The 13,156-nt window shown below is 41.8% G+C and overlaps 1 protein-coding gene across 1 annotated transcript in view; it reads right to left on the reverse strand.

Annotated features, from left to right (window-relative positions):
• Positions 1-10,423: 10,423 nt before the first annotated feature.
• HK2 (hexokinase 2) overlaps positions 10,424-13,156 on the reverse strand; it is a 56,675-nt gene continuing 53,942 nt past the window's right edge. Inside the window, exon 18 of the mRNA XM_045369006.2 lies at positions 10,424-12,985. Coding sequence (XP_045224941.1) covers positions 12,841-12,985 — 145 coding nt within the window. The 3' untranslated portion in view covers positions 10,424-12,840. The remainder of the gene's footprint in view (positions 12,986-13,156) is intronic.

Genomic DNA, 13,156 nt, shown 5'->3' on the forward strand with positions numbered 1-13,156 from the left:
AAAGACAATTAAGAGAACATGTGCAAAGATGCTTTTTACAATGATGTTTGCGTAACTAAAGTTGAGACAATGCACATATTTAGCACTGAGGGAGTGAGTAGGAACACACAGTGCATCCACACAATGGGACTTGGTGCAGCAACTGGAAGTAATGAGTTAGATGTACACTGTCAGGCCTCTGAGCCCAAGCTAAGCCAGCATATCCCTTGTGACCTGCACGTATACATCCAGATGGCCTGAAGCAACTGAAGTTCCACAAAAGAAGTGAAAATAGCCTTAACTGATGACATTCCACCATTGTGATTTGTTTCTTCCCCACCCTAACTGATCAACTTACTTTGTGTTTTTTTTTTTTTTTTTTTTTTTTTGAGACGGAGTCTCGCTGGTCTCCCAGGCCGGAGTGCAGTGGCATGATCTCGGCTCACTGCAAGCTCTGCCTCCCAGGTTCATGCCATTCTCCTGCCTCAGCCTCCCAAGTAGCTGGGACTACAGGCGCCCGCCACCACGCCCTGCTAGTTTTTTGTATTTTTAGTAGAGACGGGGTTTCACCATGTTAGCCAGGATAGTCTCGATCTCCTGACCTCGTGATCCACCCGCCTCGGCCTCCCAAAGTGCTGGGATTACAGGCCTGAGCCACCGCGCCCGGCCGATCAACTTACTTTGTAATCTCCCCCACCCTTAAGAAGGTCTTTATAATTTCCCCACCCTTAAGTAGGTTCTTTGTAATTCTCCCCACCCTTGAGAATGTACCTTGTGAGATCCACCCCCTGCCCGCAAAACATTGCTCCAAACTCCATCGCCTATCCCCAAACCTATAAGAACTAATGATAATCCCACCACCCTTTGCTGACTCTCTTTTCAGACTCAGCCCACCTGCATCCAGGTGAAATAAACAGCCTTGTTGCTCACACAAAGCCCGTTTGGTGGTCTCTTCACACAGACACGTGAGACATACACATAGAAGCATCTGTGGATCTTTAGAAGTATGGTGCTTAGTGGATGGAAAAAAAGAGATTTTAGCCAATAGAATTTTGTAAATTTTGTGTGCATGTAAAATTTCATGCACACAAAACAACATATGCTTTATAAAAACACATACGGCCGGGCGCGGTGGCTCAAGCCTGTAATCCCAGCACTTTGGGAGGCCGAGACGGGCGGATCACGAAGTCAGGAGATCGAGACCATCCTGGCTAACCCGGTGAAACCCCGTCTCTACTAAAAAAAAATACAAAAAACTAGCCAGGCGAGGTGGTGTGCGCCTGTAGTCCCAGCTACTCGGGAGGCTGAGGCAGGAGAATGGCATAAACCCGGGAGGCAGAGCTTGCAGTGAGCTGAGATCCGGCCACTGCACTCCAGCCTGGGTGACAGAGCGAGACTCCATCTCAAAAAAAAAAAAAAAAAAACATACAAAAATAAGTTGCACATCAAATACAATAACACAGTTATTGATTGTAAGTAGAGAATGGAAAATGAGGATAAAAGGGAATAAGAAAATGAAAAAGCCAGAAAGATTTATGCAAAGACTAGAAAATGCCCTGAATAAAGCAGAAGTATAAGTAATTTAGCCTTCTGCATCTGAGGCCCAAACTAAAGAAAACAAAGTGGAAAGGAAAGAAAGAAAGAAAGAAAAGGACCCAACAGGCTTGGAACAAGATGGAAAAGCAATTTCCAAGCCACAAACAACTTGAGCGCAGACCACCCATTTCTTTGAAGGTTTAGGATAAAGAGAAAAAGCTTTCCCCTTCACTCTCTGAAGGTTTGGGAAGATGAACTGACAAAAGGCAGATTAATTGAAGATAAAATGCATACAAATTTATTTTAACATGCATAAGTACAGGATAATCACAAGAGTATTACCCAATAACCCAGTGAGGTCCAGATGCGTATATACCCTTCTTCATAAAGGAAGAAGAGATGGGGAAAATGTGGCAATTTTTTTTGAGGGATAGTAAATGGGTATTAGGGAGAATGAGTGGACTCAAAAGACAGAAATTAACTTGTAAATAATTCTCTTTGAAATTGAATGAGCCTAAGAGGCAGACATTATTTTGTGAAAAAGTCTGTCTAGGTGTGGTTGCATTCCTCAGGCTTCTTTTCTGAAATAGATAATGAAATATCAGGGAGAGGTTAGAGGACAGTTGTGCTCTCCCAGGTGGGTCCAGTCCTTATGCAGATAAAGGGGTATTAGAGAAAAGCCTCATCCTATGCTTTGGACAGACAGAGGCTTAGGGCGGGATGGGATTATAGAGAGCTCCTGAAGCTGCTGTTTTATTTGGCATGTCCACGCACCTTATTTTGGGGTATTATTTTCTGAGACCCAACATTCCCTGTCTGAAACTTTCCTAGAAGGTTTATATATTAAAAATTTAGGCCGGGCGCAGTGGCTCATGCCTGTAATCGCAGCACTTTGGGAGGCTGAGGTGGGTGGATCACAAGGTCAGGAGTTTGAGACCAGCCTGGCCAACATGGTGAAACCCTATCGCTACTACAAATACAAAAAAAAAAGTTAGCTGGGCATAGTGGTGTGCACCTGTAATCCCAGGTACTCAGGAGGCTGAGGCAGGAGAATCGCCTGAACCCGGGAGGCAGAAGTTGCAGTGAGCCGAGATTGTGCCACTGTACTCCAGCCTGGGGGACAGAGCAAGACTCCATCTCAAAAAAATAAATAAATAAATAAAAATAAAAATAAAAATTTAGTGAGTAGCTGTGGAGAGAAAAATCAAGTTAGTAGCTGAATGGCAACGGGTCCCATTCAACCAGCCTTGCACTCTTGGGAATAGACCAGTTCAATAAATGGTTGGCATTGCAGATGGGATCTCAAAGGTAGGCCTCCATATATGATTAGCAAAAAGATCCTTCATAAGAGGCATTTCTATGGAAATAAGAAAAACAAGTGTCTGGAGTAGTCTGTAAACTGGTTTCTTTCGAGTCTAGAAGGCAGTCAGTTGAGAAGATTAGTGGCAATCTGACAGATTATTTTTGGTTTGTAGTTTCCATGCACAAAGTTTGTCCAAATATAAGTGTCAGAGGCATTTGAACCAGAGCAACTTCATCTTGAATACAGGCTGGATGAAATAAGGCTGAGACCTAATGGGCTGCATTCCCAGGAGGCGAGGCATTCTTAGAGACAGGATGAGATAGGAGGTCAGCACAAGATACAGGTCACAAAGACCTTGCTGATAAAACAGCAAATGGTAAAGAAGCTGGCCAAAACCCACCCAAACCAAGATGGCGATGAAAATGACCTCTGGTCATCCTTATTGCTCATTATACGCTAATAATAATGTATTCGCATGCTAACAGACACTCCTGCCAGTGCCATGACAGTTTAAAAATGCCATGGCAGGCCGGGCGCGGTGGCTCAAGCCTGTAATCCCAGCACTTTGGGAGGCCAAGACGGGAGGATCACGAGGTCAGGAGATCGAGACCATCCTGGCTAACATGATGAAACCCCGTCTCTACTAAAAAATACAAAAAAATAGCCGGGCAAGGTGGCAGGCGCCTATAATCCCAGCTACTCGGGAGGCTGAGGCAGGAGAATGGCGTAAACCCGGGAGGTGGAGCTTGCAGTGAGCTGAGATTCGGCCACTGCACTCCAGCCTGGGCGACAGAGCGAGACTCCGTCTCAAAAAAAAAATAAAAAATAAAAAATAAATGCCATGGCAACATCAGGAAGTTACCCTATATGGTCTAAAAGGAAGAGGAATCCTCAGTTCCAGGAATTGCTTACCCCTTTTCTAGAAAACTCATGAATAATTCACCCCTTTGTTTAGTATATAATCAAGAAATAGAGCCAGGCATAGTGTCTCACGCCTGTAATACCAGCACTTTGGGAGGCCAAGGCGGGTGGATCACCTGAAGTCAGGAGTTTGAGACCAGCCTGACCAACATAGTGAAACCTCATCTGTACTAAAAATACAAAAATAAGCTGGGTATAGTGGCAAGTGCCTGTAATCTCAGTTACTCAGGAGGCTGAGGCAGGAGAATTGCTTGAACCCGGGAGGCGGAGGTTGCAGTGAGCCGAGATTGCACCATTGCACTCCAGCCTGTGCGACAGAGCAAGACTCTGTCTCAAAAAAAAAAAAAAAATTCAATAGGCAAAAATCTTTACTCTTTAATAGAGACTTAGTTTTTCAAGTAATCAAAAGAACTAAGAAAGACAGCATGAGGCATACAGAATCTGTTTCTCTCTCTCTTCCATTTTAAAATTTCTTTTGTACTTTGTGATAAAAGTGAACAAAGTCTTTTATTATCGCATATCAATGCAAGAAAATCTTATTTAAAAGGGAAAAACAAATTTTACTTTTGTATCATCAGTATTAAAGCTAATTTTAATGAGGCCTAATAAATCCATTCAATCTCAGTTTTGACCACACAAAATAACATTTTCATAAACCTTTTATAATCTCTTACAACTTTTTTATTCTCTTCCCCCAACTTTTTATATTCATTTAGTTTTATCTATTATCATTTCTTCCTTTATTCATTTATTATAAAATGAACTTTAAATAACTTCTCCCTAGACAAAAATATTTCTTTCCACAACAAAAAACCTATCTTCATACCTTATGACATCTTACTTTCCTCATATACTCTGTATACAGAATTATTTCTTATAGATAGTAGTTTTAATTACACATATTAATTATAATTTTACCTCTTGGTAGCCATAATTTCTATTAAAAACTTAGGAAGTAAGTTATTTTGAATTGTTTTATATAAGTATTTGTGGATGAAAACCTTTTTATATTTTTTAGAAATATATGTTCCTGGCCAGACAAGGTGGCTCACACCTGTAATCCCATCATTTTGGGAGGCTGAGGCAGGAGTGCTTGAGGCCAGGGGCTTGAGAAATAAATGTTCCCTCCATTTTTTTTTCTGTTGTTTATTAACAGATTCAGATATGTTTAGCTTTTCTATACCATGTACAATAATATGTCAAAATATGTAAACAGAAATTTATGTTTAATAATTAATATTTCTGTATTTTAACTTACTGAGAAATGAGTGAGACATTTTATGATTATCTATTACTTAATTGAACATGACTTGACTTTAAGATTTTAAGTTACCAAAAAGATTTTTGAAATGATGGCAAGCTTATAAAAGCATTTATCCCCATTTACACTTACCATTTAATTTACTCATTCTTAACAATTATATTTGAATTGCTCAAGTTATATTTGAATGTAAAAGTTAGCCATTTATGTTATTTTTTCTTCTGAAAAAGCAAACCCTGTATTAGCCAATCTCATCTTAACCAAGGTCTTTAAGATACTGGACACAGGTACCCTCCTCAATGTACCCCTCAGCCCCAGTCATCCTAGGTCCCAAATACCAATGTGGTACCCAGAGGAGTTATGAAGAGTAGGGCCTATTTGTGACCTGGATTTACATAGCAAGTGCAGAGCCCGGGACAGAGGATGGAGCTGTGAAGACAATGCATGGCCAGGAGGTAGAGCTGAGCCAAGGAAGATGTGGTCATCTTGGGCTTGGCTCTCCCCTGTGTTGTGCACACACGTATCTCAAGTACTCACTATGGCCACCTATCCAGACCCCAGAATTCAGGGGCTCAAAACCAAAGATATAAGCTTGCAGCAAGATGTGTGTAGGGTTTTGGGGGAGTCCAGATGCCAGCCCTGACAGCTTTAGCTAACCAACAAATCAAGCAAGTATCAAAAATATCACAGAAGCAAGTTGTATGACCTTAATACATCAACAGAGACAGCATAAACCTGTCTAAGCAGTAGACCCAGGCAAAAATGTCAGAATGAATGTTGAAATGACATTTCAAAATTGTCAACATTAATTCTGTTTGCCTGGGATAGACAGGCTTATTTTACCAACAATTTTTGAACTAACTTTATTTACCAAAGATTTATTGAAGTGACATGAACTTGAAAAGCATTTGGACTTAAGTAAGTGTAAGAACAGGTCTTAGAAGAGCCAGTTTGGGGAGTTTTTAAGTTTCCCAGAAGGCCAATGAAGTTGTAGTTATCAGGGGTCCCAGAAAAAGAGGCCTCGTTGACTAAGAAGTTCCCATAGGAGAAATAGGACCTAAAAGATAACTTTTACAAAAATACCTGAATATCAGTTTTTAATTAAGCTGACTTCTGACCATATAGGTCTTAACAAAAATCCTTTTAAATATACAAGTGGTAAACTTTCTCCCCTGTGAGCAACCGACCTTCCCTGGAGCTGAGGAATGGTGGTAGTTGTGGCAGCAGCGGCTGTGAGAGCAGTATCTCCCCCTTCTGCCTGGGAGAGGCACCATAATTGCTCATGGCTCCGGCTCTCCTGCCCAGAAAGTAAAATAAATGGGGCGTGAGGGGTTGCGGGGGGGAGTTGCCATCACGCTCTAAATACAAACCAAAGTTTTAAACCAAAGGCATAACTTCAAATGACTCAAAACTGAAACAAATTAGCACATATGAGATTAAAACCATGAAGCCCTTTATGGCTTTAACCAAGGTCTCCAAAAGGGGAGCGAAAAGCTGCAACATTTCCAAGATCCAGACTACTCCCAACAACAACTTAAAAAAAGGAAAGTTTCACTAGTTGCAAATGGGATGCAACTCACACCTCCATCTGAACATATTCTCCAGGGTCCTAACCTCTCAGCTGGTCATCTGCATCAAAGACCCAACAACACATGTGACCCAATGGATGGAAAATAGAAACAGGAAATCTGCTGCTGTTCATGAGGGAAGAAAGGATTACAAATGACTGGATACCTCCAAAAGTCAAGAGTCATACAAATGTAAATTCAAGACAAATAATTTAAACTCTCATAAATGCTTTTTTCCCCCTCTCCTGAGTCAAAGGACTTTTATTTCCAAGGAACTGGTTCCCCTAACCAGGAATTGAACCTGGACTGGAGCACTGAAAACACTGAATTCTAAGCACTAGACCACAGGTTAGAGTGCCTTGCTTATAAAATCCAAAGCAGACAGTTTGAGCATTTGAAGGATATTTAACTTTGTTTTAAACCTAATGTCTGTTTTTCTTTTATTCTTGTCAAATAAGTCTTCAAGGCTATATTTCTTTTGTGTCTTTTCATGGGTACTAAGAAGACAGTCAAGGGAACCTAGGACTTGACAAACTGGCAAAACAGTTGTTTAAATATGGCTGATTTATTTATCCCATAAGTGACTCAAACCAATAAGCCCTCTTTATGGAAAGTCCCAAAGGTAACTTTCTAGATTTACAATAACATGGGGCATTTTTTAAATGGGTGCAAAAAATGCAGCCCCCATGATAAAAATATACCATGGTCACTAAACCTAAGGCTAGTCTATACAAATGTTTTTCTCCCCACTAACCTGAATTTGGAAAGGAAACAGAGACAGTGATTTTCACCATCTGCTCTATTGGATTCCACAGACAGACACCTAGGAATCTGACTGGTGAGAAATTCTTACCCTTTTTGCCAGTTTGTCAGGTCCTAGATTCTCTTGACTGTGGTTCCCAGGAGAGCAGAGTAGATTTGGTTTATCCTGTTCACAGCCTCAAATCTGTAGAAGCAAAGAGAGAAAGCTTCCCCCTCCACCCTCTGAAGGTTTTCTGAAGATGAACTGACAAAAGGCAGATGAATAGGATTGTTCTCCTATTGCAATTTTATTTTGTGTACAAATTTATTTTAACATACATAACACGGAAGAATCACAGAATGATTACCCAATAACACAGTGAAGTCCACATGCTTATATACCCTTCTTCATAGGGGAAGGAGAGAGAGAGGAAATGTGATAACTTTTTCAAGTGGCGGTAAATGTTTATTAGAGAGAATGAATGTGCCAGGTAGACAGAAATTAACTTGTAAATGATTCTCTTTGGAATTTGAATGAAATGCTGGAATCCACAAACATTATCTTGTGAAAAAATCCATCTAAGTGTGGTTGCATTCCTCAGTCTTCCTTTCTGCAATAGATAATAAAATTTCAGAGAGAGGATAGAGGACAATTGTGTTCTCCTAGGTGGGTCCAGTCCTTAAGAGATTTCAGGGAAAGGACAGAAGGCACTTGTGTTCTCCTTGTGAGGAGGGGGTTCAGTCTTTATGCAGATCAGGGAATATCAGATAAAAGCCTTATCCTGTGCTTTGGGAGAAACAGAGAGTTGAGGGTGGGGCAGGAGGAAAGACCTTGAGGTTGCTTCTTTATTCAGCATGTCAAAGCACCATTATTTTGGAATATCGTTTTCTGAGTCCCAGTAAATGGCACGGCTTTCTCCTGTGGTGAGGAACCCCACAGAGCAGGTGGGAGTTGGGCAGGGGGGCAGCCCAAGGGAAGCCATGAGCATGGGGAATCCAGGGCTTGGAAGGCATTCTAGTGCAAATACCTGTGTTAAATTATACAATAAAAAAAGTGTGTTCATCCATCCTTCCATTGCTGCAAAGAACTACCTGAGATTGGGTAATTTATAAGAAAAGAGGTTTAATTGACTAACAGTTCTGCAAGATGCACAGGAAGCATGGCTGGGGAGGCCTCAGGAAACTTGCAATCATAGCAGAAGGTAAGGGGGAGCAAACACATCTTCACATGGCCAACAGGAGGAAGAGAGAGAAGGGGGAGGTGCTATACAGCTTCAAACAACCAGGTCTCCTAAGAACTGTATCATGAGAACAGCAAGGGGGAAGTCTGCCCCCATGATTCAATCACCCCCCCACCAGACCCCTCCTCCAACACTGGGAATTACAATTTGACATGAGATGTGGGTAGGGAGAGAGAGCCAAACCATCTCAAAAAGTATCTTCTGAATGTTTTGTCCAGTATTATGGTCTGTGGAGAATAAGTGTCTGTGTCCACTTCGAGCCCCCAGTGGGAAATGGGAGTGCAGCTCTTCCCTGAGGCTGTGAAGTGGGGGCAGCAGTGGCCTAGGGAGGGTAGGTGGCACCAAAACTGCACTGAGCAGCAGCCTGGCTAAGGCTGGTGGACACCACCAAGCTGAACTGCAGCACACAGACCCCAGAGGGGTGAGTCATTTGAGGGAGAGCTGCTGAGGAAGGGGGCTGAGGCCCCTACCAGAGTTCAGCGAGGCAGAGGAGGCACTCAGGGAAACCCATTACAACTCTTACGTCATATATCGTAATTTCTAACAAAAAGTATTTTTTAAACAAAAACAGGATCATAATACACTGTTCTGAAATATTCTTTGGCATGAAGCAGCATACTGGTAATGTTTTCTATGTTACTAAATATTATCCTATAACCCTGCTCAATAGTATTCTACAAAACCACACAGTGGTTTTGTAAGTTGCATGCCAGTTACTTTCCTAATTGCCCCATATCACAGGAGGCTCCATTTCCCAGGCTCCCTATGCCAACACACTTCCTGCTAGGTTCAGCCAATGGAAACACTGCAGAAAATGAGTGGGTGGGAGAGAAGGCAGAGAATTTCTTCATCTCCCACTCCATTCCAGGGTCCCAGTCCTTGCTTTGTGACTCCGATCCAGCCAGTGGGATTGAAGCTACTTTTCTTGATGTTGCTAATCCCTGGGTTGCTTCTCTACTGCTTGGATTCTCAGCATTCCCATCACCTGTGTAACCAAGTCACAGTATTAAAATGTTTGCAATGACTGGAATGGATTGTTTTCCTGACTGTACCCTGATAAAGCGTGAGTGGATTCATTATATAGAGACAGTTTCTCTTTTTAGCTATTATAAGCCATATGACAGTCAATATCCTTAAAGTTAAATCTTAGTCTTCAACTATATGTATTTCCTTAGCACAAATTTCTAGAAAATTATACAAAACCTGCTGTGAGGCATATTGCCTATTTTCCCCACAGAAGGGCTATACCAATCATACTTCCACCAACAGTGTATGAGAATGCTCCCATAATCTCACCAATTTGATATCAGAAAAAAATAGGGTCTAATTTTCATCTTTCCCTCACCCATTGGCTATTTCCATTATCCTCTTAGCCGTGGTCATCCTCTTCCCTCAGTTATTGTCAAACAGGGCCATGTGAATGTCAATGGGTATCACTGGGGACTTTTGATGAATTTACTCTCCAGACCTGTGTTCTGCTAATTGGGGAGAGGGGAAAGCTTGGTAGGGAGGGGACAGAAGCAAGTGCTTTTTGGATGTTCACATGAGAGCTATATATCCTGAATATGAATCACATTTGCCAACCAAGACCAGTCAGAGGCCCTGAGGGTGGTGCTAATTTCAGCCAAGCTATTTAAACAGTAGACCGCAGGACTAGCCATAGCTCTTCAGTGGCTTGAAATCTAAAGGGTCAAAGGCAACCCGGGAAAAGCTGCCTTCTAGTTCCACTGGAACTGAGTTTCCAGAAAGGCCACATGCCTCTCAAATACACACACTCAAAATCAAGACACCCATAGATTACTCATCAGGCTGGCCAGTAAGTACTGATATGACCGGAAGATGACTACACTCTTAAACACTCATGAATCACACATTTGATTATTTTGGAAAATGTTAAAATTTATTAATAGTTAACATCACATAGTTAATTAAACTAGTTATTTATTGTACATAATGACAACATCTTCACTAGACTGAGTGCTCAAGGATTTGAGATGATTCGCTATTCATCACACCCCGAAGATTGAGATCCCATGTATATTACACAAAGCAAAGCCACGTCAGCAAAGGACTGTCAACCTAATTCTGAGAACACAAACATTCAAAATTTATTTTCCAGTGTTCCTTTTTGGAAACCAACAACACATTTTTAATACCTACACACACACACACACATCTCTACCTTAAAAAAAAAAAAAAAAGTGTAACTTCATAGATAGTACCTAATCTTCAAGCTTAAAATTTAAGTTAAAATTCATCTCTAGTTTGTGGGCACCCTTTAGTGAACCTAAAATCTACGTGAAAGCTTTTGGCTTTTGTGTAGCAGGAAACACCCACATTTTGGGTCAATTAGTGCAGATGGGAGCAGCAGAAGAGCTACACCAGACAGCAAAGAGACTAGAGCAAGAGGACCAGCCCTTTGCCGCTCTGTGCTCCCAGGAGGAGCTGGGCCATTTTCACCCAATAACACCCAACTTTGCTTAAAAGTCGTGCAATCAGACACTATTCTCAGCACAAATTTGATAAATATACAAAAACCGGGTGCAACTTCATCATGAGTTTCTTTCCATCTTTCCATTCTGATCCTTGTATCCAATTCAATGGAGTTACATCCCTCTTTATTATATAGTATCCAGGTTTAACGTCTGTGCTTGTGTGTATTTTAGAGCAGAGGTGGGCTTTCAGATTCAGAATCAACTGCACTCTTGAAAAGTAGGGACGGAAGTTTTTAAGCCACTCTCATCCCTCCCAATGGTTTGAAATGAATAGTGTGTATAAAAAACCCCCCACAAAAACAGGTCAGCAGACCAATGCCAGCTCAGCCTAGGGAAGCACATGGACAACAATTCTTGTAAAACATTTAAAATACAAACCCAAGGTGAAACTTGCTGGGAGGGCACAAAAACACCAAAAATGTTGTCCCTGAGGTTTTATTTGGTTGTTTAATTGTTCTGTTTTGGTTTGTTGTTGAGGATTAGATACAATTTTAAAAACATTTTTTTTTGGTGACTTCCTTTATCTTGTCAGAAAGCTTTAGAATACTACTGACTGCCCTAAGAATAAAGATTTCTAAGCCATGAGTCCATTTGAAATGATTCCTTTGGTTTCCTTTGCTTAACATCCCATGGAATATTGCCCCAAGAAAATCTCTAGATGGAGGAACCAATTGCTGTGGTCTCTTCAGTCCATTGGCTCAGCCTCCATCTCTGTCCCTGCCTTCCACACTTCCAAGACCACAGGGGAAGGAGGAGCCAGAAGCAACTGCTTTGCCACTCACTCACCCTGAAGAGGCTTCCCTTCTCTTCCCACAGGCGAATGAGGTATTTCTATGACTAGTCAGTATCTTCCCCTTCCGCCCTTTAACTACACTGAGGCCAATTCTGACAAGACTTGCATATCTATATACACAACAAATTAACATATAAATACATTACGTACAACTGACCATTACATGTCAAGATGAAGGAGCAGATCTACTTCAAGAACTAAATAAAATTTCAAATATAAATTAAAATGAAAATACAGTGTTTCCACTTTTGCAGGAAAAATTTGTAAAACAAACCAAAAACTCCCCCTTCCCCAAAAGTCCATCACTTGTGGATCATGTGTGCACCCCGCTGAGATGCGACGGCTGGCCCAACTGCAGGATGCGTCAACTTCTGGCTTTGGTTTCACTGCCCAGACTCGGGATTCCTTGATTCCAGGAATAGCAAATGCTGGAATCCACAGGACAAATGCTTGTAGATGAAGTTAAAGAGGGGCTGCTGCATGGATATCCATGGATTTCCCTCCATTGTCGCCCCTCCACCCTCCCCACATCTGCCTGTAGGACAATCAGGCTCACATCCTCAGTGGAGACCTCCCAGATCTCTGACAGGAGAATCAGTAACAACATCAGAGCTGGGGGATACACCCCACCTAGAAATGTCATGTTCAGGCTTCAAGGTGAAGCAACCATATCTTCATTAGTGTCCCCATCCTGTAGAATTATACAGGGACATGGAATTTGGAAAGGGGGATTACTAAGGGTGACAATTTTCGTGTTTTAAGAGAACCAATGGGAATGGTTGTGATGCATGTGAACAAATCCTTATTTGGAACTGTATTTATCTTAATAGGGCCAAGTTCGGCCACCAAGCTCTATGATGAGATGCAGAGACAAAACCCAGTCCAGTGGGGTCCTCTCTGCCAAGGAAAAGCCAAGGGGTCTGTCTCTGACACAAGGGGATGACATAATTTAAAACAGGGAAGAGGGAGAGAAAGAGGAAGTTCCTGCCGATTTCAGGGGTTCTATCGCTGTCCAGCCTCACGGATGCGGCAGGCCACAGCAGTGATGAGCGCAGCCCCCTTTCCGCTGCCATCCTCTGACTGCAGGAAAGACACATCACATTTTGGAGCCAGGTCCTTCACTGTCTCATGCATGACTTTGGCAAAGCTGGAAAAGGTGGGAGGAAGACACAGGAAAAACCATCTTAGTCATGATTGGTTTATATTTGCACTTAGAAATGGAAAGCTAAGAAGCGATGCTGGAAACCCAGAAATAATTAAGGAGAGGAGAAGGATGACAGCTATAATGTATTAAACATTTACTATATATTATTAAGTA

The sequence above is a fragment of the Macaca fascicularis genome, chromosome 13, assembly GCF_037993035.2.
Source record: "Macaca fascicularis isolate 582-1 chromosome 13, T2T-MFA8v1.1".
NCBI lineage: Eukaryota > Metazoa > Chordata > Mammalia > Primates > Cercopithecidae > Macaca > Macaca fascicularis.